At 54.3% G+C, this 26366-nt stretch overlaps 1 protein-coding gene across 3 annotated transcripts; it reads left to right on the top strand.

Moving 5' to 3' along the window:
• The first annotated feature begins 1166 nt into the window (after positions 1-1166).
• On the top strand, positions 1167-25296 carry LOC118089765 (casein kinase II subunit alpha). 3 transcript variants are annotated; one of them, XM_088676127.1, is made up of 15 exons: positions 1186-1423; positions 6271-6525; positions 15588-15831; positions 16549-16684; positions 16773-16884; positions 17703-17804; positions 19012-19062; positions 20224-20283; positions 20716-20799; positions 21915-22025; positions 22532-22633; positions 22860-22960; positions 23221-23369; positions 24509-24598; positions 24749-25296. In XM_088676127.1, the coding sequence occupies exons 4-15, from the start codon at positions 16584-16586 to the stop codon at positions 24862-24864; spliced, it is 1179 nt and encodes a 392-aa protein (XP_088532253.1). In that variant the 5' UTR covers positions 1186-1423; positions 6271-6525; positions 15588-15831; positions 16549-16583; the 3' UTR covers positions 24865-25296. The 3 variants fall into 3 exon arrangements, with proteins under 3 accessions (XP_034980531.1, XP_088532253.1, XP_088532254.1); XM_035124640.3 differs by lacking the exon at positions 15588-15831 and having other exon boundaries at positions 1167-1423; XM_088676128.1 differs by lacking the exons at positions 6271-6525; positions 15588-15831 and having other exon boundaries at positions 1209-1423.
• Positions 25297-26366: the final 1070 nt, after the last annotated feature.

Genomic DNA, 26366 nt, shown 5'->3' with positions numbered 1-26366 from the left:
TAGATGACTCCTTGGGGTCTCTGCCCATTCTGCTATCCTACGATTCATCGCCAGCTCAAGGAGGCTTGTAGTTGGAAGAACTGCAGGAGTCCCAAAGTGCGTCTGCACCTAGTTTTGACTGGCACCTTCGGGAGACAAAGTGAAGCATGCACGTCTGGGGGTGGCCAAACCTTTGGAGACTTGCAGCACTTGCTGTGGCTGATGTGGGAGAGATTCGAACCCATGTCCAGCATAAAATAAGCAGCCCAAGAGGCAGGCGCTGCCCCTTGCCCTGCCCTAGGAGGCCGCCTCATCCTGGCTAGGAGCCCTCGAGGGCCCTTTCCTGCTCCATGAACTTGCCCCATCCTCTTTTAACTTTATTGCAAAACAATTTACATATAACAGACAATACCTCAATGACAACTAAACATTAATAACACCTTGTCGAACATCACACACACACACACTTTTGACTTCCGATTCACCTCCTTGTGCTTTGTTATATCTGTTACATAACAGTTTTCCTTAATATTCAAGATTCAATCTAGACCTGTCCTAATTGGCATTTTCACAATATTGCTTTAGAGATTCTTTAAATGTTATCCGTTCTTTACACACTTTTCTGATTTTGAGTTTCCTCTTGTTCACCCAGCGATTTTCGCCAGTTCCAAGTCTTCCATCATCTTCACCTGCCAGTCAAGCTTTGTAGGAATTGAGTTGTTGCTGCTACAGAGTCGCATTTCCAGTTTTTTGCTGCCAAAATTCTAGCCGCCGTAGTTCCAGACATAAAGATGGTTCTAAAGTTCGTTTGGATTTCAGTGGAAAGGCTTTTCAAGCCACTCCTGCCTCCTGGGGGAGGGAGTTCCGTAGGGAGTTAACTCCACGCTCCTCCTCGGGCCAAAGGGGAGGCCGGGAGACAGACATACGCACACACGCTTCCTTCACTTCCACCTTCCCCACTTGGGGGCATACACGTGTTTTATCCCGGCGCCCTCCCAGGGAGTTCAGGCGAGCGGGGCACGTGTACCGCCCGGGTGTCTTGAAACAGGGCCCCCTTCCCGGACCGTGCACGCGAAAGCGCTCCATTCACACGTGCGCACTGTCCGCTTGCGGGGAGAACTCGGGCGGGCCTCTATGGTGCGGCCCTCGTGCCAGAGCGGCTTCTCCCCGCTCGGCCCTTCCCGCCCGCGCTCTCTATGGTCCGGCGCCGGAAGCGGCGAGGTTGGGTCGAGCGCCCCCTGTCGGCCCGGCGAGGGAATCCATCCTCCCGCCCCTCCCTCCCTCCTCCTCCCGCGGCCGCCGCCGCCGCCATATTGTCACCCCCCCTAGCGGACCCGGGAGAGGCCAGCCCCCTCCCTGCCCCCTCCTCCCACCAGGAGCGGACCCGGGAGAGACCTGCTCGACCCTGTCGCCGCCGCCGCCGCCGCTCCAGCGGCCCGGCGAGGTAAAGAAGCGGGGGAGGGTGGGGGGAGGGGGAGGGGAAAGGGAAGCCCCTTCGCCGCCGGGAACGGAAAATGGGGGGAGGGGGGTTCCTCCATTTGGGGAAGGGGCCGCGCTGTGTGTCTGTGGCGGACCTGGCGGGGTGTTCGTGGAGGATCTGGGTGGGGGGCCTTTGGAGCAGGGCAGGGGGCCGCTTGTGGGGGGATGAGGGAAATGGGGGGGGGAGAGACAGAGGCCCTCCTATCTGGTCGTAGAGTGAGGGGGTGAGAGAGAGAGAGTCCCCCCCCTCCAGAGGTGCGAACTTGAATAAAATGGGGGGGGTTTCCAGGTAAGCTCTGCCCCACATAATCGATCACATGACATGGCACATACACACAGCATTTGAATGACAGTACCCATCAACTTGGGGGAGGGGGTGCGAAGGGACCTCTTCCCCCAAAAGTGAGCTGACTCCTCTGCCCTCCTGTCAAGTGTGTGGGGCAGTTGGGGGGGGTGCGATCTGTGGGCTTGGGGTTGGGGTCAGTATAGGTTTGGGTGGCAAAGGGTTCCTTCTGGATGGGGAGGCCCTTCCTGTCATCTCTCCTCTCCCCCACCCCACCCCAGCGAAATGGGGCCCCAGACACTGAGCAGCTGTGACTGCCGCCCCCCCCGGAGTGGGGTGCCTGTCTTGTAGGGTGTGTGTGGAGAGGGGACCTGCACCTCAGATTCACTCTGCAGGGAGAGGTGGACACGATGTGTGGGGGGCTTTGGCACCCACAAGTTCCCCGTCCCCCAAACTTCCTGGTTGTCTTCAACGCAGCCCCACCCCCCAGTGCTGGCCCCTGAATCCTGAGTGCAGACTATAATTCTCCATCAAAGTACAACAAGTTCCGAGACGCACAGGACACACTTTGCGACTGGAATAAATTCTTTGCTTAACTCTCATCTCTTCCATTTGCATAGATGCCTTTTTATTTTAGGGGCGGAGCTCAGTTGCGAAACACCTGCTTTGCATGCAGAAGGTCCCAGGTTGAAACCCCGGGGCGTCTCCTGTGATACCTGGGCAAAACTCCCTGCCTGAAACCCTGGGGAGGTGCTGCCTGTCAGTGTGGACAATACTGAGCTAAATGGAGCAATGGTTTGACTCGGGACAAGGCATCTTCTCCCTGTGTTCCTCTAATCCAGTGTCCCAAACTTGGGCCTTCATGTGTTTTTTTGGACTACAATTCCCATCATTCCTGACCGCTGGTCCTGCTAGCGAGGGATGATGGGAGTTGTAGTCCAAAAACAGCTGGAATTTGGAAAATGCTGCTCTAGTCGGTTTAGGATCAGGCTAGAGGCTGTTCCCCACTAGGCGCAAGATCATACCCCATATACCGGGAGGGGCTGAAAAGCTGCCTGAGTGACATTGATTTAAGCAGGTCTGCCTTTGGCCTTTGCGAATAAAAAGTCTCCAGCACAAACAGCCCAGTGCCGGAACGGTGCTCTTTCCACAGCCCAACCAGGTGATCTGGAAAGGCCTGTCCCCTTTGTGTGTGTGTTTGAGTGCCACCGTACTTTCAGCACTTAATGGTAGTCACTGGGTTGGAAAGGAACTTGGGAAGGTCCTCTCCTCCAGCCGCCTCCTGCTCCATGCAAGATCCGGCTTTTATTTCCTGTGCTTTTCTCCTGCTTCTCCGACAACTCTAGTCTCCCGAAGCAGCTCACGCAAGGGAAGGGAAGCAGAGGGGAAAGATGGACTCTTGCATCGCAGGGTCTTGGGATCCCTTCCAACTTGACAAATTCTGTGAAAGGCAAGCCAAAGTGGTGAGCCGGAAGCTGGCGTTTATGCCCAGTTCTGGCCAGGCCAAACTTCCCCTGTTGGTGTTCTTGCTTAAAGAGCAGCTTTCCCTATACAGGGTGGGGGTGGGTGGGCAGAGTGGCCTCTCCCTTTGCTTCTGCTGTCCTGGGGCAAAGAAGTGGCAGTTGGAGCCAAGTGTTCTTTCCACCAGGGGATGCAGGAACAAGCCCCCTGCAACTGCTCCTCCTCCTCCCCTGGCCAATGGATGGGGCCAGACTGGCTGCCCCCTTGGCTTGACATTATTCCTGGGGACGGTGGGAGCAGCCTTTGGGGTGCGGCTTTGGTCCCCTGGCCCAGTATCAGGAGCCAGAGTTTGCCGCATTGCAGAGGGTTGGACTACATGACCCCTTGAGGTTCTTTTTAACGACAAGTGTCTGATTCAGCTCTGTAGCATGCCTGCGGATGAATGCCTCGCCTCTGCTGAAATATCCCCAGCGAAGGACAGCCTGTCACCTCCGGAGACAGTCTGCCCTGCTGTCCAGCAGCTCTGGCCATAAGCAAGTCTCTCCTAATGGTTAGCTGAAATGAATCGGGAAGGGCCCATGAGTTTTGGAAAGCCTTTCAAAGGCAATGCTGGGGATTGAACCAGGGGCGTCTTGTGCTCATTCGCTGAGCTGCAGCCCTCCTTTTGACGGCCTTCTGCACTCTGCCCTAGGCAAGATCTTTGTGCATGGGCCTCTTGCCTCTGTGAGTGAGCCTGGCCAGTCCTGGGGTGCAGGCAGGCAGGGGGTCGAGTGATGGCGCCTGCAGCATTTTGGGCTCTCAGGGCGTCAGAGCTCGCTCTTCTCTTCCATCCCTCCACACCCCTAGGGTTGCTAAGGTGCGAACACAGGAAATTGCTTTATGCTGGAACGGTCTTTCGTGGGAGGTGGTGGACTCTCCTTCCTTGGAAGTTTTGAAGCAGAGCTTGGATGGCCCTCTGTCATGGATGCTTTGGTTGAGATTCCTGCTTTGCAGAGGGTTGGGCTAGATGACCCTCGGGGTCCCTTCCGACTCTATGACTCAGACCATTGGTCCATCTCGCTCAGCATTGTCTGCACTGACTGGTAGTAATGGCTTTTCAGGATTTTGAGTTACTGGCCCTATTTGCAGAGATTGAGCCTGGGACCTTTTGCACCCAAAACAGGTGTTTTGCGGCCCTTCCCATTGCTGTGTTGGTTTGCGTTGTGCTTGGGAGCCTGACACACACACACACACACACACACACACACACACACACACACACATACAGTACAGTGGTACCTCGACTTACGAACGACTCGACAACTGAATTTTTCGATTTACGAATGGGGCAAATGGCCGCACGCTTACGAATTTCTCAACATCCGAACGGAAACCGCGGCGGTTTTAGATAGGGTTTTTTCGACTTACGAATTTTTAGATGGGGTTGCTTCGACTTACGAATTTTTACATTTCCAATGCATTCCTATGGGAAATCGCATTTCCAATGGTGCTTTTCGACTTACGAATTTTTCGACCTACGAAGGTGCCTTCGGACCGGATTAAATTTGTAAGTCGAGGCACCACTGAATATGCAAGATCTGTAAGAATGCGGTAAACCTTCAGAGCAAGCATACCTGGTCTGGATGGCTGGACAATTAAGGCAGGGGTCTCAAATATGGTTCCCATCCTTCCTGTCCACTGGCTCTGTTTCCTGAGGCTGGTGGGAGCCTGGAGGTCACCCGCATGCTGGCTAGGCCTGAATTAAGGCCTAACTGATCTGTGATGAGCCATCTTTGCACTCTCTCTCTTGATCCTGTAAAAATGGCTGGATCAAATCAGGCCCAGGCAATCTTTGCAGAAATCGTCCCCAGCAGCTGACGGTCAACCCGGGCCAGTTGCTGTGTGTGTCTCTGCTTTCTGCCCACCCCATCAATATTTATTTTGCTTATTTAGAGAAGTGTATCCCGCCCATTACTGCTCAGTAGAAGGTGGAATTTGATTCTTTGGCACTGAAGCAGACGGGAGTATTTCCAATCAATGCTCTCCCTGGAGCAGTGCTGCTTGTTAACCAGAAGATCAGTGATTTCAGCCCACCCAGGGATGGCCGTGGGCAGGATTCCTACATTGCAAGAGGTTGGACTAGATTATCATTGGGTCCCTTCCAACTGTAAGATTCTATGATTCTACAGTTCTGTGAGTCTATGATCAATACCCTTTATGAACCCTACATGTTTTTTTTCTTTAGGAAATTGTTTTTTTTTAGTTTCTATCTCTTAATATAACCCTTTCCCTCCTCCATTTAAACTGCAGGAAGTATGGCAGCTAACTGTTACTCAGAGCAGACTGGCTGAAATGAATGAACTTGACCAGGGGTCCCCAGACTTACCCGACCGTGCGGCGGGCTGGAGGGCGGGGGAGTGCGCGCCCATGCGCATGTACACACACACTTACTGGCGCGGTGGCGCACTTCCAGGTCGGAAAAAGCATCGGAAATAGTTTGTGCGCATGCGTATGGGCCTCCCCTGACACGGAAGTCTACCGGAAATGACCTCTTCTGGGTCAGGAGAGGCCCATACACATGCACACAAATGATTTTCGGCGCTTTATTCCAACCTGGAAGAGCGCCGCCGCGCTGCGCGCTGTAAGAGCGGGCGGCGGCAGCGGGGGTCGTCGCGGGCCGGATTGGGAGGCAAATTGGGCCGCATCTGTCCCGCGGGCCGTAGTCTGGGGACCCCTGAACTTGACTAAGTGAGGTCTCCTCTGAGTAGGACAGAGTTGCTGGTTGCTGGCCTATCTGCTGGGATTTTGCCTCTTACCAGCCTTCCCCCAACTTGGCATCCTCCAGATGCTTTGAACTACGACTCCCATCAGCCCTAGCACCCTGTGGCCATGCTGGCAGGGAATTATGGGGAATGGCAGTCCAAAACACCTGGAGGGCACTAGGCTGAGGAAGACTGGCCCATACTCTTTCCGTTTAGTACACCATTCCCCATGCCTGAGGTTTTTAATGGTTGCTTGTATTGTTGGTGAAGTGTGTGTGTTGCGGTGGAGACGAAGATGAGCCGCCTAAGCCTTTGCTGTTCTCCCAGGCACAGGGCGATGCTGTGAAGAGGCGCCTGGGTTTTCGGGAATCTCCTTTGCGTTTTGTCCTCCTGGGCCCGATGGAGACCTGCTGACCACGTGGGAGCGTCTGACCGCACCTCCTGAGCTCTGCCCGGCCGCCCACCCCCCTTCCTCCCCCCCCAAACTCCTGCCTGCCTGGAATGCTGCACGTGCCTTGCTCTGCGTCTCGCAGGACGGCTCCCGGAGGCTGTGGTGGGGCTGCAGATTAACCCAGGCTCAAGGTAAGAGGAGGCTTTGGTGCCGAGGGAGGCGAATTCTCTGCCGGTGACCTGGGACTCACTCGCTCTTTTATCGGGGCGAGAGGGAAGGTGTGAGCGACCAGACCTGGTGCGGAGCAAGCTTGGGTGCTGGTGCGAACGGAGAGCTTGCTCTGCTGCTGTCCCTGCTCCCCGTTTGCACCCCGTGTTTGGCTGTTTCTGGCTGGCTGCTGTCAAGAATTGCATGCTGATTCTCGGGTCTCGGATTCATTCATTTCTAGCGTCTATATCCCACCTTTTCCTCCAAGGAGCTCCAGGTGGTATAAATAGGTCCCCCCCCCGGGCCCATTTTATCCTCACATCCACCCTGTGAGGTAGGCTTGGCGCAGAGAGTGACTAGCCCAGTGAGCTTTGTGTTCGAGTGGGGACACGAACCCAGGACTCCCAGGTCCTGATCTGATGCTCTGACCGCTACACTGGCTCCCAATTCAAAGAGTCTGTGCAGCCTACATGGGGAACCATGCGAAGGTGGCAGCCTGCATCTCTTTTGCCATGCGCAGACAGGCCCTGGCGCTGAGGTTGCTTGCCACACTTGGCCTGCGCATGGAGAAGTGGAGGTTTTCCAGTCACAGGAAATGCAGGGATGCGTCACATGTCCAGCTGCCTCTGACGGGAGACCGTTCTCAGCGTTCCAGCTGAACCCCACCTCCAGAAATAGGTGCTGTGTTGACTTAAATGCTCACAAACTTGGTGCGAGGCTTACCTCAGGTTCCGTGCATGTTCTTTAATGCACAGAAGCACTGTAAACACAGGCCTCAAGTTACATGTTTAAAACCATCCTGTCGTACAGTCGTGCTGGTCTCTGTCAACCAAGGCAGGTTTTGCAAATGTGGGTGTTGTGTCTGTGTGACCTTTTCTGCTGGGTTCTCCCTATATAGAGATTTTGAAATATTTGGGGAGGGATTACTGTGGTCTGGGTGGGAAAAGCTCTCTTTTGTTCAAGCTTTCAGTGGATGCTGTCTGAATGTGCACGCGCTTGTGTTTTCTCCTGCAACAATGAGGATTGCAAAACATGCTGAGATTCTTGGTGAGCCAAATTCTGCTCTGGAGCCTCAAATGTCCTATGTGGCAAAGAGTATTCAGCAACTGAAGGGGCAGAGAAGGAGCATTTAAGATGTGCAGCTGAGCATGAGAAAAATCTAATCAGTGCTCTATTTTATTTTATTTAGTTAGAATAATTTGTCAACCACTTAGTCAAAAGTCCCTAGGCAGTTATATAAAGGATTTGTCAATATACAAATTTAGTCAGCCACATCATCATCATCGTCATCACCATCATTATTATTAGCCCAAGTAAAACTTGCAAACATTTCCAGGTAGTCGAAACAAAATAAAAAAAAATCCTTCCAGCAGCACCTTAGAGACCAACTAAGTTTGTCACTGGTATTAGCTTTCATGTGCATGCACACTTCTTCAGATACGTCCTTCAGATACTTCTTCAGGTATCTGAAGAAGTGTGCATGCACACGAAAGCTCCTAAAAATGACAAACTTCGTTGGTCTCTAAGGTGCTACTGGAAGGATTTTTTTTATTTTGTTTCGACTACGTCAGACCAACACGGCTACCTACCTATTTCCAGGTAGGTTTGTCAAAACAGAAAAGTTTTGACCAGGTGTCTGAAAGAGAATACTACTACTACTACTACTACTACGTACTACTAATTTATTATTCATAGCCTGCCCATCTCGCTGGGTTTCCCCAGCCACTCTGGGCGGCTCCCAACAGAGTATTATTAATAATAAAAAAGCAATAAAATATCAAACATTAAAAAATTTCCCTAAACAGGGCTGCCTTCAGATATCTTCTAAAAGTCAGATAGTTGTTTACCAGTATTTCCCTGACATCTGATGGGAGGGCTTTCCACAGGGCAGGCACCACCACCGAGAAGGCCCTCTGCCTGGTTCCCTGTAACCTCACTTCTCGCAGGGAGGGAACCGCCAGAAGGCCCTTGGAGCTGGACCTTAGTGTACAGGATGGGCGATGGGGGTGGAGACATTCCTTCAGGTATACTGATCCAAGGCCGTTTGGTAGCTGATTTGCACCCTCTGCTGCATCCTTTTTTAAAAAATAATTTTTATTAGTTTTATATAACAACACAAAAAGACAAGACATAAAGAAAAACATTTCTGCCCCCCTCCCCCCCTCCCCCCACAAGTCCCCTTCTGCCACAAGTGGATCCTGCGGGTGTTGAGAGTCGAAGGTAGTCCATTTTGAAGCTGGGTTTGTCCTCACCCCCCTCTCCCCAGCTCCTGAGCCCCCCCTGCCACCAGGAGGCCCCGAGACATAAGGAGAGATTGGGATAGGGAACCCCCCAACCATTTATATCTTCCAGCATAATAGACAAACAAACAAACAATTATAAAATTCAAATTCTTACTTTGTTAAACATTGTATTTGTGACTTCCTCAAATCCCTTCTTCCTGATTTTCATAATTCTTAATATAGCTATGGCGGGTTTCTTATTCTTAATTCCCATTCTAATTCTTAAAAATCAACATTATTTCCCTCCTTCTTCGTGCCACCTCCCCACAGGCCCCCTCCTGCCACAAGAGGCACCCATGAGTGCACCCTCTGCTGCATCCTGGGGCCGTTTGCTGGTTTGAGGAAGGGCCACGGCTCAGGGGCGCATCCCACAGGGGTGCTTTGAGCACAGAAAGAAGCAGCCTTAAGTCTGCTGCACCTCCAGGCAGGGCTGGAAAGGACCCCCGCCTGAAACCTCTGAGACCTGCCGTCACTCAGTGTGGAGTAACGGTCTGATTGCAGCCATCAGCAGCCATTAACAGCCATCTACAGGTTTACCACTCCCATGAGCCCATCACCCATTCCCACCCACCCCCACCACCCTCTGTATATATATAGGGTCTGACACTTCTGTTTCTAGTGTATCTGAAGAAGTGTGCATGCACACAAAAGCTCATACCAAAATATAAACTTAGTTGGTCTTTAAGGTGCTACTGAAGGAATTTTTTTATTTTGGTCTGACTCTGTGTCGAGCAGCATCCTGCGTTCTCTGTTCCTGTTCATTGCAGGGGGCTGCCCCTAGGTGACCCTTTGGGCCCCTTGCAACTCCCATGCTTGTGGCAGTGCCATTTCCTGCAGCCAACCATCAAAGCCACTCGGACTTGGGCTCCCAGCAGAGCGGGCTGCGTCTGCTGCAGGCCTCTGCTGCGGCTCCAGAGGATATCTTTGACCTGCGGGTTACCCAGCGTGGCCGCTGCTTCCAAGTGAAAGGCAGCCTCGGCGCTGACAATCTCTGCTAGATCAGTGTTGCGCTCATTTGCCAGTCAACAGAGGGCAGCTGGGGATATGAGTGACCCGGCTCAGTTTCCTTGCGCTGCTTTCTGGGTTCCTTGTTGTGTCTGGAATGGGCTGGGGCCGGGTGGGACGGAGGCCGTGGAGAAGTGCATTCCTACGGCTGCGTTCGTAATCCACTGGCCAGGTGCCCAAAGCAGCCTGTGGCTTAGGAATAAGTGATTCTAATGTTGTTGTTTAGTTGTTTAGTTGTGTCCGACTCTTCGTGACCCCATGGACCAGAGCACGCCAGGCACTTCTGTCTTCCACTGCCTCCCGCAGTTTGGTCAAACTCATGTTCGTAGCTTCGAGAACACTGTCCAACCATCTTGTCCTCTGTCGTCCCCTTTTCCTTGTGCCCTCCATCTTTCCCAACATCAAGGTCTTTTCCAAGGATTCTTCTCTTCTCATGAGGTGGCCAAAGTATTGGAGCCTCAGCTTCACGATCTGTCCTTCCAACGAGCACTCAGGGCTGATTTCCTTCAGAATGGATAGGTTTGATCTTCTTGCAGTCCATGGGACTCTCAAGAGTCTCCTCCAGCACCATGGTGATGATTCTAATATTTACATCCTTTTCCTGAACTGGGACTCGTGGCGGAGAAATGCTATTGGGTGCCGGAGAAAAGGCGGAACTACTCAACACCTACTTTGCCTCTCTCTCCACCCAAAAGGAACGCAATGTCCAACCTGGTGATCACAGAATAAATGATGTAAGGAGGGAGCTGCAGGCCAAGATAGGAAGAGGGGGTGAGAAGGGAACAACCAGCTACTTTAAATCTCCAGGGCCTGATGAGCTGCACCCAAGGGTACTAAAGGAGCTTGTGGATGTAATCTCAGAGCCTTTGTCTGTCATCTTTGAGAATTCCTGGAGAACAGGTGAGGTCCCTACAGATTGGAGGAGGACAAATGTTGTCCCCAACTTCAAACGGGGGGGGGGGGAGAGGAAGACCCAGGTAACTACCAATGGGAGAGCTTGACATTGATACCAGCAAAGGTTGTAGAACAGATAATTCAACAGTCAGTCTGTGAGCATTTAGAAAAGGATGCTATGATTACTAAGACCCAGCATGGGTTTCTCCAAAATAAGTCATGCCAGACCAATCTGATTTCCTTTTTCTTAATGGAATTACAAACTTGGCGGGTCAGGGAAATGCTGTGGACATAGTGTATCTTGATTTCAGGAAGGCTTTTGACCTAGGCCCCCATGATGTTCTTGCCGAGAAGCTGGTAAAATGTGGGCTGGATGAGATTAACTGTTAGGTGGATTTGTAGCTGGTTGACTGACTGGACCCAAAGAGGACTCATTCATGGTTGCTTGTCATCCTGGGAAAAAGTGACAAGAGGGGTGCCGCAGGGTTCTGTCCTGGGCCCCTTGTTGTTCAACCTCTTTATAAATGACTTGGATGAAGGGATTGACGGGGTGCTCATCCAATTTGACACAAAACTGGGGGGGGGGGGTAGCTAATGCCACAGAAGACAGAATCAGAATTAAAAATGACCTTATCAGATTGGAGAACTGGGTGTAAGCTAACAAAATGAATTTCAATGACAAATGTCAGGTTTTGCACTTAGTCAGGAAGAACCAGATGCACAAATATAAGATGGGAGATACCTGTCTTACTAGCAGCACATGTGAAAAGGACTTAGGGGTCTTGGTGGACCACAAGCTTAGCATGAGCCAACAGTGTGGTGCAGCAACAAAAGAAAACTAATGCTCTTCTAGGCTGCATCAACAGAAGTACAGTGTCGAGATCAAGCGAAGTAATAGCACTACTCTATTCTGTCATGCTGGCCACATGACCTGGAAGCTATACGCCGGCTCCCTCGGCCAATAATGCGAGATGAGCCCGCAACCCCAGAGTCGGTCACGACTGGACCTAATGGTCAGGGGTCCCTTTACCTTTACCTTTATTCTGCCTTAGTCAGGCTAGAATACTGTGGAATACTGTGTCCAATTCTGGGCACCACAATTTAAGAAGGATGTTGACAAGCTGGAAGGTGTGCAGAGAAGGGGACCAAGATGATTAAAGGTCTGGAAACCAAGCCTGATGAGGAATGGTTGAAGGAGCTGGGTCTTTTTCGCCTGGAGAAGAGGTGACTGAGAAGTGACATGAGAGCCATCTTCCGATATCTCAAGGGCTGTCGCATGGAGGAGGGAGCGAGCTTGTTTTCTCCTGCTCTGGAGGGTAGGACTCAAACCGATGGCTTCAAGTTGCAAGACAGGAGATTCCGTTTAAACATTCGGAAAAACTTTCTGGCGGTAAGAGTTGTTCAGCAGAAGAACAGACTCCTATGAGAGGCGGTGGACTCTCCTTCCTTTGAGGTTTTAAAGCAGAGGTTGGATAGTCTGGGATGCTTTAACAACAACAGCAACAAGAAGAAGATATTTATACCCCACCCATCTGGCTGAGTTTCCCCAGCCACTCTGGGCGGCTCCCAATCGAGTGTTGAAAACAATACAAAAACTTCCCTAAACAGGGCTGTCTTCAGATGCCTTTTAAAAATAGGATAGCTGCTTATTTCCTTGACATCTGAACGAGAAGGCTGAGATTCCTGCATTCCTCCATACCCTCCAACCTTTATCCAGTGAAAATAGGGGCATCCTAAGGAAAAGTGGGACATTACGGGATCAAATCAGAAATCGGGGTGGCTCCCTGGAAAATAGGGACACTTGGAGGGTCTGACCTTAGTGGGACCCCTGGCCAAGCCCTTTTGCTGGCAGCCCCTGCCTCCTCCTCCTCCTCCTGAGCAGTCCTTTGCTGCTTGCTTCTCCTCTTCTCTGTGTGCCTGCCTCTCTTCCTCCTCCTGGAAGCAAACAGGCGGGGAGGGGGAGGCTCTCCAGAGACACTGCTCAGCCGCCTTCCTTTGAGCCAGCGTTCCCTCTGCTTCCTCCGTTCCCTCTGCTTCCTCCTTCACTCGCTGAGAGCATGGCCTTTGAAGCTGCACATTGCAGCCTCCAGGAGGGAAGGCACTGCCCCTACCCAGGCAGGCGGAGTCCAGGGATGCAGCCGCCTCCTGCCCCCCCCACCCCACCCCCGCTTGCTGGTTTCCCCCAGCAGGACTTCAGAGGGATGCAAATCCGATCCGAGTCCCAGGTGGCTAAGACTCATTCAAGAGATGCTGCAAACGGTGCCTATGGACAGCTTTGCAGCTGATTTGCCGAGGGGACCATTCCGCCTGCTAGCACGGTGGCCCAGGCCCAGGTTTGTCCCAAGGGGAGTCATAGAATCAAAGAATCTTTGAGCTGGAAGGGACTCCCAAGGGCCATCCAGTCCAACCCTCTGCAATGCAGGGTGCATAGGAGAGCAGAGTTTTGCTGTGTTTACTCGGAGGAGCTTCGCTCGACAGCAGGTGTGGCTCTGGGGCTTTCCTTCACTTGGACCCCCCCCCCCTTTAAAGCAGAAAGAGCGTCCTTCTGCTGCTGTCAGAGGGAGCTTTCCAGCGTCTTTCTCAGGAGAGAGTCGTACATAAAATACTGCAGGAAGCTGTTTTCCATGGGCAGAGCTCGGTCCCTCTCGCCCTGCGCTTAGTGTCTGCACAGACGGCATTAATCAGGGTGGTTAAGTGGAGGCTGAACTTCCTTGTGAACTTCCTGGAGGTCTCTTGTCAGTGTCTGCGGGAAAGAGGATGGTGGACTGGGTGAGCCTTTTGTTGCACATGAGTCTGCCAAGGGATGCTCTTAAGCTCCCTGCCTGCAGTCCGAGTCTGTTATTTCCAGATGCTCCGATAGTATTCAACCAGCAGAGTCTGGCTAAGTTGCCAGTGTGTGTGTGTGTGTGTGTGTGTGTGTGTGTGTGTGTGTGTGTACATTGCTATCATCTCACTACCTGCAAGCCCTCACCTGACTCAAAGGAAGCCCATTTTGCAGCTGGCTGTTGGGGAAGCTGGAAAATGGCCTGGTCTGAGGGGTCTCCTCTGTGCTAGGACAAAACTCCCTTGAGGCACTATCCTTTCCTCTCTGCCCCCCCCCCCCCGGATGTTGGTTGGAGCTCCTTCAGGGCCCTCAGGTTGGGAGGCATTAAAATCGAGTCATCAGTTGGGAAGGGACCCGGAGGGTCATCATTCTAGCCCACCACCCTGCAATGCAGGAACCACAGGCAAAGATGTATTTCTGCTGATTTCTGCATTGGCTTCCATTATGGTATTCCAGTCTTTGTCCTTGTCTTTGTCCATGGAGTTTTCTTGGCAGGGATACTGGAGTGGCTTGCCAGTTCCTTCTCCAGGTGGATCACGTTTAGTCAAAACTCTCCACTATGACCTGTCCATCTTGGGTGGCCCTGCATGGCATAGCTCATAGCTTCTCTGAGATATTCAAGCCCCTTCGCCACGACAGGGCATTGATCCATGAAGGGGTCCGTATAGTTAAAGCTATGGTTTTCCCAGTAGTGATGTATGGAAGTGAGAGCTGGACCATAAAGAAGGCTGATCACCAAAGAATTGATGCTTTTGAATCATGGTGCTGGAGGAGACTCTTGAGAGTCCCATGGACTGCAAGAAGATCAAACCTATCCATTCTGAAGGAAATCAGCCCTGAGTGCTCACTGGAAGGACAGATCCTGAAGCTGAGGCTCCAATACTTTGGCCACCTCATGAGAAGAGAAGACTCCCTGGAAAAGACCCCGATGAACTGGGATTCTGAACTGGGATTCAGAAGCCTCGCTGCCTCTGGTTGTGGGAGCAGAGCACGGACATCAGGGCTAGTGGCCATCAATAGCCCTCTTCTCCATGAATTTGCCTAATCCCCTATTAAAGCCATCCAGGATGGGGGCTACTCCCGCCTCCCGAGTCAGCAAGTTCCGTAGCCGGACTTCTGAAACAGCCAGGAGAGGCTTGCAAAGTCCGCATGGGGATCACTGGGCTTTAGAGCTGACGGACGTCCCAGCCAGGGAGGCTGTTCCTCTGCCTTGGCCTGCCAAGGGGAAGCTGGCCTGCACCAAGGATGGCGTCCTCACTTCCTGGGCCTGAGCCCCGGCAGCAGCAGTAGAAGGCAGCTTGGTCCCAGGTGTGGGGTCAGACTGTGTCCTAGAATCATAGAATCATAGAGTTGGAAGAGACCACAAGGGCCATCCAGTCCAACCCCCTGCCGAGCAGGAAACACCATCAAAGCATCCTCTGAAAGCTGCCTCCCAATGCAGCTACCTGGCCCCCTCTGTGGCCAGGGTGACTTCCCCCCCTCTCTTCCGGCTCAGCCCGCGGCTGCCTGGTTCAGGATGAGCTCTGGGGCCTGCTCTTAATTGCTTCTTGGCACTGGGGAAAGCGCAGAGAGAGCAGGTTCCTGTTGCTGGCTTAATTGGCCTCCGGGGCAGAGAGCGTGTGGGTTTGGTGCCAGGAGGAGGAGGAGGGAGGGTTCATGCTGCCAGGAGGGCTGTTGGCTTTGCAGAGCCCGAGCACTTCCTGCATTGACCGGCCTCCCTGGAAGGCTGTCAGCGGCGGCGGCAGCAGGGCAGGGCTCCTTTCCCTGACACAAGAGCTGCTGGCTGTTCCCGATGGGCTTCGTCCGACGATGGGAGCCTGGCATCTGAACGGAGGCAGAATTCCTAAGAGCCTGCTTGGAGCCCGAGGCCTGTTGCTCAGCACCACAGGAAACAGGCAGGCTCCACTTTCCCTCCACCTTCCGGGGATGGGCCTGGTTCTGTCTGGGGAGCCTCAGCACGGTTGAAAGTGACAAGATCTCCACCAGCCCGGCTCCTGCTGCCCCCCCCAACCCCCCCTATGGTTTCCTGCTTTCCATGCAGAAGGCCGCAGGATCGGTCCCAGGCATCTCTACGAAGGGTTGGGAAAACTCTCCTGCTTGAAACCTGGAGAGCCACAGCCTTTCAGATTGAGCAAGACGGGCAATGAGCTGAGGTGCTATAAAGCACCGCACCCCTACTACCAGATCAGTTTACCATCACAGCTTACGTGTGTTTGGCGTGAACGATTTCAGCTACGTGGTTGAAGGCTGGCCGGTTGAAATTGCACCAATTGAATGTGCAGAAGGTAGAGAGCTTTTTTGCATATGCACGCCATCCCCAGAACATCACCCCCCGTGACGTGATCCTACTGTGGATGCAGTCTCCGCATCCAACCAGCATGCTGGCTCCTTGAGAACATGAGGGTGCAGGCGTCTTGCTCTTGCTGTTTCAGGCCAGTCCTGCAGGTCTCATCCTGAGGCCTTGGGCAGCCAAGGGGCAAGGCTGGCAGACGGAGTGAGGCATGTGTGGGCCTTCCAGGTTCCCATTGCTGGTGCTTCTTGCTACCTCCTCTTCTCGTGGGCTCTCTCTTGCCACCAACCCAGCCCTTGACCAAAGCTTTGCAAGTGCCCCGACTTAGAGGAGACTCTTCAGAGCTATTTCAGCGGCTTCTGGGTTTGCTTTGCTGTTCTGAGCAAAAGAGCTGGGGAGAAGAGCTTTCATTTACTTATTGCATTTACACCCCGTCTTTTCCCTCCAAGGAGCTTGAGGTGGCAAACATGGTTCTCCCTCTCGCTCATGTAAGCTCCACAACAACCCTGCGAGGCAGGTTAGGCGAGAGACAGTGAGCTTCATGGCTGAGTGAGTGGGGAGATTCGAACCCCTGTCTCCCAGGTCCACATCTGACACTCTAACTGCTATCCCCCCCTTCCCCTCCCTCTTCTCTTTTATCTTAGTGCCTAATAATGACCTTCGGTTCCTTTCTTCAATGCCCCTGTGCTTATTCTTCCCCCCTTTTCTCCAGAGCAATTGAGGTGCTGACCTCCAGGCTGGGAGAGCATGTCGGGCCCGGTGCCAAGCCGAGCGAGGGTCTACGCGGACGTCAACACACAGAGGCCCCGTGAATATTGGGACTACGAGTCGCACGTCGTGGAATGGGGGTAGGGGAACCACAGAGCCCACAGGCAGCCCACCTAAGCATGCAAACCTTTAAAAACAAAACAAAAAAACCTCCTTCTTCTCCAACAGCAATCAAGATGACTACCAGCTTGTGCGGAAGCTTGGCCGTGGCAAATACAGTGAGGTCTTTGAAGCCATCAACATCACCAACAACGAGAAAGTCGTGGTGAAAATCCTCAAGGTGGGTGGGGAGCAAGAGGACCTGAATTTCTTGCCTGTGACGCCTTCCTCCTGGCGGGTGGGGGGGGTGTCTCTTTGGCCAGGGGTTGGGCTGGGAGGTTTCCAGTTCAAATCTTATCCCTGGCAGGCACTTGCTGGGCAGCTGCGGGCAAACCCCTGCTTTCCGTGCTTCTCCCTCATCTCAGCCCCCCTGCCCCTGTCTTGGCATGGAGACAACACCTGCCTACCTCGCAGGGGTGTTGTAGAAGCTGCCGAGGTGGCGCACGTGAAGCTCTTGAAAAGTGGCGTTTCTGCTTTGTAACTACTGTACAGTAATATCATTATTGGTGGCTAAGGAAACCCATCGCAGTTGCTACGCACAAAACATTGATCTGGGCACCCTGTGAATCTCAGCTTCTGAGGATCTTGGCTCTGTTGTGTTCATCCATCTTAAATTTAAAAGCAAGGCTTGAAATGGCATTGAACGGCCGTGTCTCCTAAAGGCCAGGAGACCTGAGGAAGTCCCAGGTGGGGCTCCTGCACCCAGCTGAGCTCATGTCCTCGGGGGCCTTTGGACCTCCTCCATCCTCTCACCTTTGCAGGTGGAATTGCAGGTGCTGTTGATCCTCAGCGAAGAACCGTAAAGCAAAATAATCATAATCATAATTTATTATTTATACCCCGCCCATCTGTCTGGCTTTCCCCAGCCACTCTGGGCAGCTTCCAACAAAATATTAAAATACAAACACAGTGTGTTTGAGTGTGCAAAGTGCTCTGTGGTCCTGATTGCCTTGATTCCGGATCTTTGTGACAACGGCTGTGTTGCGCTCCCTTTTTCAGCCAGTAAAAAAGAAGAAAATCAAGCGTGAGATCAAGATTCTCGAAAATCTCCGAGGGGGCCCCAACATTATCAGCCTTCTAGACATCGTCAAGGACCCCGTGGTAAGGGCTGGTGTGCATGTGTGCATGTGCATTCATGCGCTCGTTAAAGCACCAGGCAGCCGGTCCCCTTTCAAGCTGATTTTCAAAAGAGGCAGGAAGTTCTTGTAAGCGGGGCATGGAAACCTCCCTGGCTTCTCTCCATCTGGAGCCCAGAGACGCGGCCTGCCTCAAGCAAGGCAGCTGTGCTTGTTCTGGGCAAAAAACAACACAGGGTTGTCGTTTTGTGGCTGGGAAGGACATTCCCCCTCTCCGCATCCCCCCTCTCCTGGAACCTGCGCCCTTCTGGGACCCCCAAGCTGCTCTCTTGGTGGGCCACCCTAGCTTAGGCTCTGCCTGGATGGGCTGCCTTTTGCCCAGAGGGGAGGTTGAGGTGGACTTTTGGGCCCCTGTCCGTCTATCAGGCTATGTGGGGTGTTTATTTTTATCCATAGCCCATAGCCTACTTTGTCCCAAGCTCCAGGCTAGCAGAGTGTGGCAGGGCAGCTTCTGCAGGGCCTCTCCCTGGGATCCAGATATAAGTTGTTTATTTTAAAGTTAATGCTTCTACTATGCCTTTCTTGTATTGGCTCAGACGGTTATTAGGTGTGTGATCTTTGCTGTCTACTTCGTTGTTTCTTCAGCCTGCAAACTGCCTTGTGCGTAGTAATATAGAAAGGCAGTATGCAAACTGAAAGGGAAATGAAATGAAATCCAGCAGTCCTTTCCTGGCTGCAGGAGCCCAGGCCTAGAGCCCCTTAGGACAGGTTAATTGTGTGCTTCAGGACCCCTTAGGAACATAGCTCGCTATTGTTTACCCTGACCAGCTTTCCAGGATTCCAGGCAAGGCATCTCCGCCTTCTGCACGCGGAGCAGGTGTTCTGCCACTCGGCTGCATCCGTCGCCCACCTTGAGCCTGTGGTATTGCTTGAGAGGGAACAGGCACCTCTCTGCATCAGACCCAAGTGGTCTTCCCCTCCCAGCTTCCTTTTCAAGAATCCTGGCCATCGGGGACCCACCAAAACTGAGCCAGGGGCTTCCCAGGGGGCTGCTGTCTCCCTTGGCTCTCCTGCCCCGTAGATGCAGCGTGGCTTCAGTAGCTTTTTCTTTGGGGGGGGGAGAGGAAGACTGTGCTCCTCTCTGCCCTCCCTCAGGGCGTTGAGACTAAACCCTTCTGGTCATTCTTTGTTTTCTCTCTCCTGCCCTGGAACGCTCTGCGCTGGCTCTGCAGTCCCGGACACCCGCCCTGGTCTTTGAGCATGTCAACAATACAGATTTTAAGGTGAGCGGAGGCCGGTTGGGTGATGCGATGCCTCTGGGTCCCTTCTCACTTTCCGACGTGTGTGCATGTGTATTGGGTGGGGTGGAGCTTAGCAATGGGTCCAAAGTCCTGGAGAGGCTGCGCAATGTCACCCTTCTGTTCCAGGGCGGCTGGAAAACCCATCTTGGACTTGGAGTCAGTGGGGGCCTGACTTGGGGGAGGGATGTGGGGTCAGCTTCATCCAGACCTGCCCCCTCCAGCTCCTCACTGTTGCCCCTCCTTCTATCCGCTGCCCATGAGAGAGAGAGAGAGAGAGAGAGAGAGAGAGAGAGAGAGAGAGAGAGAGAGAGAGAGAGAGAGAGAGAGAAATAGCACCTGAAAGGTGTGGAGAGCAAATGTCCTCCAAAGGCAGATATACAGGCCCAGCTCTTAGCTCAGTTCCTGCCTCCCCCCATCCCCCGCCCTGGGCTCAGGCCCTGAAAGTGTTGGGGGTTCAGGTGGTGACCCATAGCCAGAGGGGGGCCTTAAGGCTGCCTCCTCCCTGATGGTTCGGCAGTACATTGCAAAAAGAGAACCTTCTTGCAAGAGAATACATCTGAAGGGCTGCCACATGGAAGATGGAGCGGGGCTTGTTTTCTGCTCCAGAGGGCAGGACCCAATCCGATGGATACAAATTGCAAGGGAGGAGATTCCGACTAAACGTTAGGAAGACCTTTCTGACAGTAAGAGCCATTCGACTGTGGAACGGACTCCCTCGGACGGTGGTGGACTCTCCTTCAGTGGAGGCTTTGAATCAGAGGTTGGGTGGCCATCTGTCAGGGATTCTTGAGCATTGCAGGGGGTTGGGCTAGATGACCCTTGGGGTTCCCTTCCAACTCCACAATTCTGTGATCCCGTTTGGGGACGGACGGACGTGCGCGAAGGTCATCCAGGACTTCAGCCTTGCTGCAAGCAGGGCAGGCTGCAAAGTCTCCATTTTAAGCCCTCTAACCCTGAAGCCCTTCGGCATCCTCCCAGACCTGGCGGTTTGTTGTGGTCACTCTGAGCATAAGTCTAGAGGTGCTGTGCTGGCAGCGCATTGCAGATGCCAGGGCAGAGCCTTGCTGCTGGAAACAGATCAAGCCCAGAGCTCTGGGGGTTGTCTTGCTAACGGCACTCCTGCAATATCTCTTTTCTTCCAAGCAATTGTATCAGACGCTCTCGGACTTTGACATCCGATTCTACATGTATGAAATCTTGAAGGTAAGGAACTGAGCGTAGGGGAATTGGGTGGGGGAGGGGAGCTGGTCTGTGCTTTGGTTAGCCCCACACGGTGACTATGCTGGGGTGGGGGGCAGAGCAAGGGGTTCCTGACCCTGACCCAGGAGCCCAAGAGAGGCTGTGCGCCTGCTTCTTGCTATGGGTGGCGTCTGGTCCTTCCCCAGCCTTGCCTGTGGCTCAGTAGACGAGCATTGCCCTGGCTTGCAGAAGGCCCCAGATCCGCTCCCTGTCGACTCCAGCCAGAGTTGGGAGAGAACGTGTGGCCGTGGGGAGTAGGCTGGCAAAGTGGCCAGATCCTGAGCCCAGAGCGGCTTCCTTGCATGGCTCTGCTTTTGAGGCAAGGCAAGGATGCTCTTTCAAACGTGGCCTGTTTGTCGCTGCCCCCTATCTTTCCCTCTTTCTCTGCCCCTGCAGGCGCTGGATTACTGCCACAGCATGGGAGTCATGCACCGGGACGTCAAGCCGCACAACGTGATGATAGACCACGAGCACCGGAAGGTAAGGCCGTCGCGGGGCAGGTGTGGCAAGAAGCCATGGAGATTTCCTCGCCTGGCACAGCCAGCTGGCTCAAGGCCAATCGGCTGGTCCTGCAGTGTCCAGCTAGGGAGTGTTTGCCACAGCCTGGAGACACATTGAGCTCTGCTCCTCAGTACCCCACCTGCACAAGATTACCTATTTATTTATGCCCCTTCTCCCCCTCTCCCCAGAGGCGGGGCTCAAGGTGGCTTGCAAATAATTAAAATACAGATATAATAATAATAATAATAATAATAATAATAATAATAATAATAATAATAATTTATTATTTATACCCCACCCATCTGGCTGGGTTTCCCCAGCCACTCTGGGCGGCTTCCAACAGAAAAATAAAACACAATAATCTTTCAAACATTAAAAGCCTCCCTGAACAGGGCTGCCTTCAGAGGTCTTCTAAAAGTCTGGTAGTTGTTTTCCTCTTTGACATCTGTTGGGAGGGCGTTCCACAGGGCAGGCGCCACCACCGAGAAGGCCCTCTGCCTAGTTCCCTGCAACTTGGCTTCTTGCAACGAGGGAACCGCCAGAAGGCCCTCGGTGCTGGACCTCAGTGTCCGGGCAGAATGATGGAGACGCTCCTTCAGGTATACTGGACCGAGGCCATTTAGGGCTTTAAAGGTCAGCGCCAACACTTTGAATTACGCTCGGAAACTTACTGGGAGCCAATGTAGATCTTTCAGGACCGGTGTTATGTGGTCTTGGCGGCCACTCCCAGTCACCAGTCTAGCTTCTGAGTCACCTTCAAGGGTAGCCCCACGTAGAGCGCATTGCAGTAGTCCAAGCGGGAGATAACTAGAGCATGCACCACTCTTGATAAATCACACAGAGCTAAAAAGATGTAGAAGGTTTTGTTTTGTTTTGTTTTTTTTAAAAAAAGCAATTAAACGATCTGTGGAATTAAAACAATATGGAAAAAAAATGCACATAGTTAAAAACAGCACACTCTTAGGATCCCTTTCCTTGGGCAGGTTGTCTGCTCCTGGCTGCTGGGAACAGGGTGGGGGTTCCCCTCCTCCTCCTCCCTCCCAGCTTCCTCTGGCGCTCAGGGCCCCCTTTGCCTTTCCCTTCCCCGCCTGCAGCTGCGCCTGATCGACTGGGGCCTGGCCGAGTTCTACCACCCGGGGCAAGAGTACAATGTTCGAGTGGCCTCCCGATACTTCAAGGGCCCAGAACTCCTGGTGGACTACCAGGTAGGTTGGAGGCCAGGGCCTTGCTCCGCAGCCCTGTGTGGCGCCCAACCCATCCCTCCCAGGCTGAGGGAGAGCAGGAGACTCTTGGCCCCCTTGGGCTGGCGCTGGGCACCCCAGGGGGCTCTCTCCATCCTCGGGAGAGAGCTTGGGGTCGCCTGCGCGTGAAGAGGGTGCTCTGCTGCCCAGAGACAAGACAAGGGGGTTTGCTGGAGACGCTGCTTGGGACCGCTGTGGGCTGGACCATCCATGCCACCTGGTTCTCCAGAGGAAGGGGACGGGTGGGCAGTGTCCCTGGGGGGCCTGCGCATGGCAGCGGGTTCAGCTGGAGATGGTCTGTGCCAACAGAAACAGAGGGGTGGGCAAGGCTGGGCAGGGGGCGAAGGTGCTTGTAGCCTTCTGAAAGCTTGGTTCTGGGGCAGGGGAGGGGGAAAGGGGGCTCTCCCCCTTTGCTCCCCCCCCGGTTGCTTCACTGCTCTCTCCCCCCCCCCCCCGACCACCTTCTGCAGATGTATGACTACAGCCTGGACATGTGGAGCTTGGGCTGCATGCTGGCCAGTATGATATTCCGCAAGGAGCCCTTCTTCCATGGACACGACAACTACGACCAGGTGAGGCAAACTCCAGTTTTGGTTCTTGCTTTTGCCCAAGGGGAAGGAGGAGGAATCGGGCCGTTTGTCTGGGTGGGTGTCAGCAGAACTCTGGTGGGAGAGCTGCTCATGCCGGGCTGGGCCCCGTGCGCTCCCCTCGCTCGGTGCGCGGGTGGGATCCTTCTCCTCTCTGCTTCCCTCACCCCATTCTGTGCTCTCTCACCATCTCCTACCCCTCCCTTCCCAGTTGGTGCGGATTGCAAAGGTCTTGGGCACAGAAGACCTCTATGACTACATTGACAAGTACAACATTGAACTGGACCCCCGCTTCAATGACATCCTTGGCAGGTGAGCGCGGGGCACCCGGAGGCCTTGCCAGGGCATCGCAGGGGGTTGAGCTGGATGACCTTTGGCGAACCCTTCTGTGATTCCGTTCCTTGCCCGGCCAGAGTCACTCTTGCTCTTAGGAGGAGCAGCTTCCAATCAGACACAAAGGACCTTGCACTACCCCCAAAAAAAACCTTTCCCCCTTGCAGCGTGTGGCTTCCGGGCCCTTGAGAAAGAGTGCCTGGCCTCTGACTCCCCCCGCCTGCCTCTCTCCCACCCAGACACTCTCGCAAGCGATGGGAGCGTTTCGTGCACAGCGAGAACCAGCACTTGGTGAGCACCGAGGCCCTCGACTTCCTGGACAAGCTGCTGCGCTACGACCACCAGACCCGGCTCACGGCCCGCGAGGCCATGGAGCACCCTTACTTCTGTACGTGCCCCCCGCCACTCTCCCCTCTTGCCCCCCCCTTCTCTGAAGCAGCCACCAGTCCTTGACTCCCAGCCTTCTCAGAGCCAGGGCCACCTGCCAACCGGCCGTCCACCCATTTGGGGACCCATTTCTGAATCGTTGCATGGTGGGAACGCGGCTGCTGCGGCACACCTCGGATCAGGCCGCAGCCCTCCAGTTGAGGACCCCCCTGCCTCTCCCCACCACCACACTCAGACACCAGGTTCTAGCTGGGAAGTTGCTCCACTCTGCCAATTGTCCTTTTGCTTACTTGCCTGAGAGTCTCTGGCCCAACGCAGGACTCTGTCATGAGGCCGTTCTGACTCTGTCTCCCAGGCCTTTCCCCACGACCCTGCGGTGGTGTCTTCAAGCACCCAGCGTTTACTCCTGGTCTTGCCTCGGGCTCTGCCCAAGCTCTGCAGGCCCTGCCAGGGCCTCCCCCTTTCCCCAGGGCCCCTTGCCCGCTGGGGACCCCAAAGCTTTCCCTGCTGCTCCAGTAGCTATTAGGGGGCTCTTCTGAATGTTTGGGTTGGCAAGCGGTGGGGACCAGCACAGGCCTCGTGATAACAGCAAGTCTTCCCAGTAGGTCTTTCCCCGATGAGGCAATTGTGAGGACTCATGGTCACCCCCCCACCTCCCCACAGTCCCCTCCTCTCCAGGGTTTTCCCCATGCAACCGGAGACTGTGTCTGCATGCAAACAACCTCTCCTCTGCTCTTTTCATTTCTCTGTGTGTTCTGGGAGACCATGGGGGAAGGGAGCTAGTTGCAGCAGGAGGGAGAGACTCCCTGGATTCTTCAGCAGCTGGTCTCCCCTCTGTCTCCTGCCTCAGTCTGGACTGCCCTCTGCCACAGCCTCTTCCTGCTCACTAAACCCTGTTGCTGCTCCAGCTTCTGGCGGCTCCTCCCTGCGGTCCTCCCCCCCTTTCCCCTCTGCAGACTCAGAGTCGCCCCACCACCAATCCCCAGGCTCTGACCCTTCTTCCTCTCTTGGTTCCTTTGGGGGCTCCCCACCTGGTGCCCCCCACCATTCCTCTGCCTCCCCCCCAGCCCCTGACACTAGATTCCCCTGGGGGTTCCCTTCCAACTCCACCCCCCTCTCATTCTGTGCTCTCCTGTCCAGATCCAATAGTGAAAGATCCAGCCAGGATGGGCTCCTCCACGGTGCTCTCGGCAGCTAACACGCCCGTCAGCTCCTCCAGCATGTTGGCAGGTAGGTTTCCAGAGCAAGGGGTGGCCGTGTCTGCCCTGCTCTGGTGTGGGGCACGTGGGCCTCGAGGGAGGGCTGATGGGCCCCTGCTCCCCCCCCTCCGCCGTGGCTGGGGCCCTGACGCTCTGCCCTCTTCCTCCCTCTCTCGCACAGGGATCGCCTCCATGTCCGCCTCTCAGCCCATCGGCAGCCTGGCAGCCTCCCCCGTCATCTCCTCTCCAAACACTCTGGGCTCGCCGGTCCCCGCCACCGCTGGAGCGCAGCCTTGACCTCGACGGCGCCACCTCTGGCTCCGAGCACCGCCAAGCCCGCGGCCTTGCCCCCTGCCCTGCCTGCCTGCCTGCCTGCCTCTGCAAGGCTCCGTTGCCCCCCACCCGCAGCAGGCAGGAGGGGGACAGGGTGGGGGTGGGCAGGTGTGGGGAGGGGGTTCTGTCTCTGGAATATGATATTATTTCCCCCCGTTTGTTTTTGTTGAGTATGTCAAAGAGCCAAGCCTGGGCCGCTGCCGCCGCTGCCACCGCTCCTCCCCCCTCCTCTGCGGCAACGAGCACGGACTCTGGCAACGGGCGGAGGAGGCGGCCTCTCTGTGGTCTGTGTCGAGGAATGCCGGCTGCATTCCTCCCCGTGAGGGTCGTGATTAGGGATGCAGCCGCAGTGTAGGCACCTAAGCGGAGAATAAAATTTATTTTCTATGTCCCTAACAGGGCAGTGTGGCCAAACACTCGTTCCTGGTTGTGTGTGTGTGTGTGTGTGTAAAAGGAGGTCATCGTAGAGGCCATTGGGATGCTCATCATGGAACCAGAACTTGCTGACAGTAAGAGCCGTTGGACAGTGGAACAGACTCCCTTGAAAGGTGGTGATCTCTCCTTCCTTGGAGGCTTTTAAGCAGAGCTTGGATGGCCACCTGTCAGGGATTCTTTAGCTGAGATTCCTGCTATTGCAGGGGGTTGGGCTAGATGACCCTCGGGGTCCCTTCCAACTCTCAAATTCTGATTCCCTTACAAGACTGACTTTGGAGAGGATGGAAGCACCCCTGCTTCCGTAACCCTGAATTGTGGCACACAAAATACTCCAAACTTCGGCAGCCTCCTTACAGACGGGGTCGGGCCGCTGGTCCCATTTTGCCCAGGGTTGCGACCGATTCTCTGTGCCGTCGGGATCAGAGGGTCTTGGGTCTTCCTCGTCCTGCTTGCCTGAGATGCTCTAGCTGGAGGAGCCAGGGACTTTCCCTGAGCCCACCTGCCTGTGTTTGGGGCTGCGGCCCCTTCCAACTCGAGCGCAACGCAGTCAGGTGTCAAAACGTAAGGGTTGGGGGTCATCCCAGGCCCTTGAGTGATGCATGGCAGCCCCACCCAATGCTGAATCTGCCTTGAGACTGTCCAAACACGGAGGGTTGGGGAGGTAGGGGGGGTTGCACCATGTTTTGACAGCGGGCTTTCAGGGGGTGGGGGGTGGGTGGGTTCTGATCCCGGAAGCCTCCACAATGTTTCCCCACAAGGCAAAGGTGTTCAGGCCCAGTCCCGTCTTGATGTCCTCGGGGAATGTGAAATGGCCAGGCATCTGGTTGGCCGCTGAGAGAACGGCATGCTGGTCTAGATGGGCTGTTGGACTGATCCAGATCTGGGGAGGTGACAAGATAAGCTATCTTGTAATAGCTGGAGGGCTTCACGTGGAAGAGGGAGCAAGCTTGTTTTCTGCTGCTCTGGAGGGTAGGACTCAAACCCATGGCTTCAAGTTACAAGGAAGGAGATTCCGCCTAAACATCAGGAAG

The sequence above is a fragment of the Zootoca vivipara genome, chromosome 8 (assembly GCF_965207765.1).
Source record: "Zootoca vivipara chromosome 8, rZooViv2.hap1.1, whole genome shotgun sequence".
Lineage (NCBI taxonomy): Eukaryota > Metazoa > Chordata > Lepidosauria > Squamata > Lacertidae > Zootoca > Zootoca vivipara.
This window is presented reverse-complemented; position numbering and strand designations above follow the sequence as displayed.

Coding starts and splice junctions, on each gene's coding strand:
- LOC118089765 (XM_035124640.3), top strand. CDS start 16,584: ATGTCGGGCCCGGTGCCAAGCCGAGCGAGGGTCTACGCGGACGTCAAC. Junction 16,685..16,772: donor TCGCACGTCGTGGAATGGGG/GTAGGGGAACCA, acceptor CTTCTCCAACAG/CAATCAAGATGACTACCAGC. Junction 20,284..20,715: donor ACATGTATGAAATCTTGAAG/GTAAGGAACTGA, acceptor CTGCCCCTGCAG/GCGCTGGATTACTGCCACAG.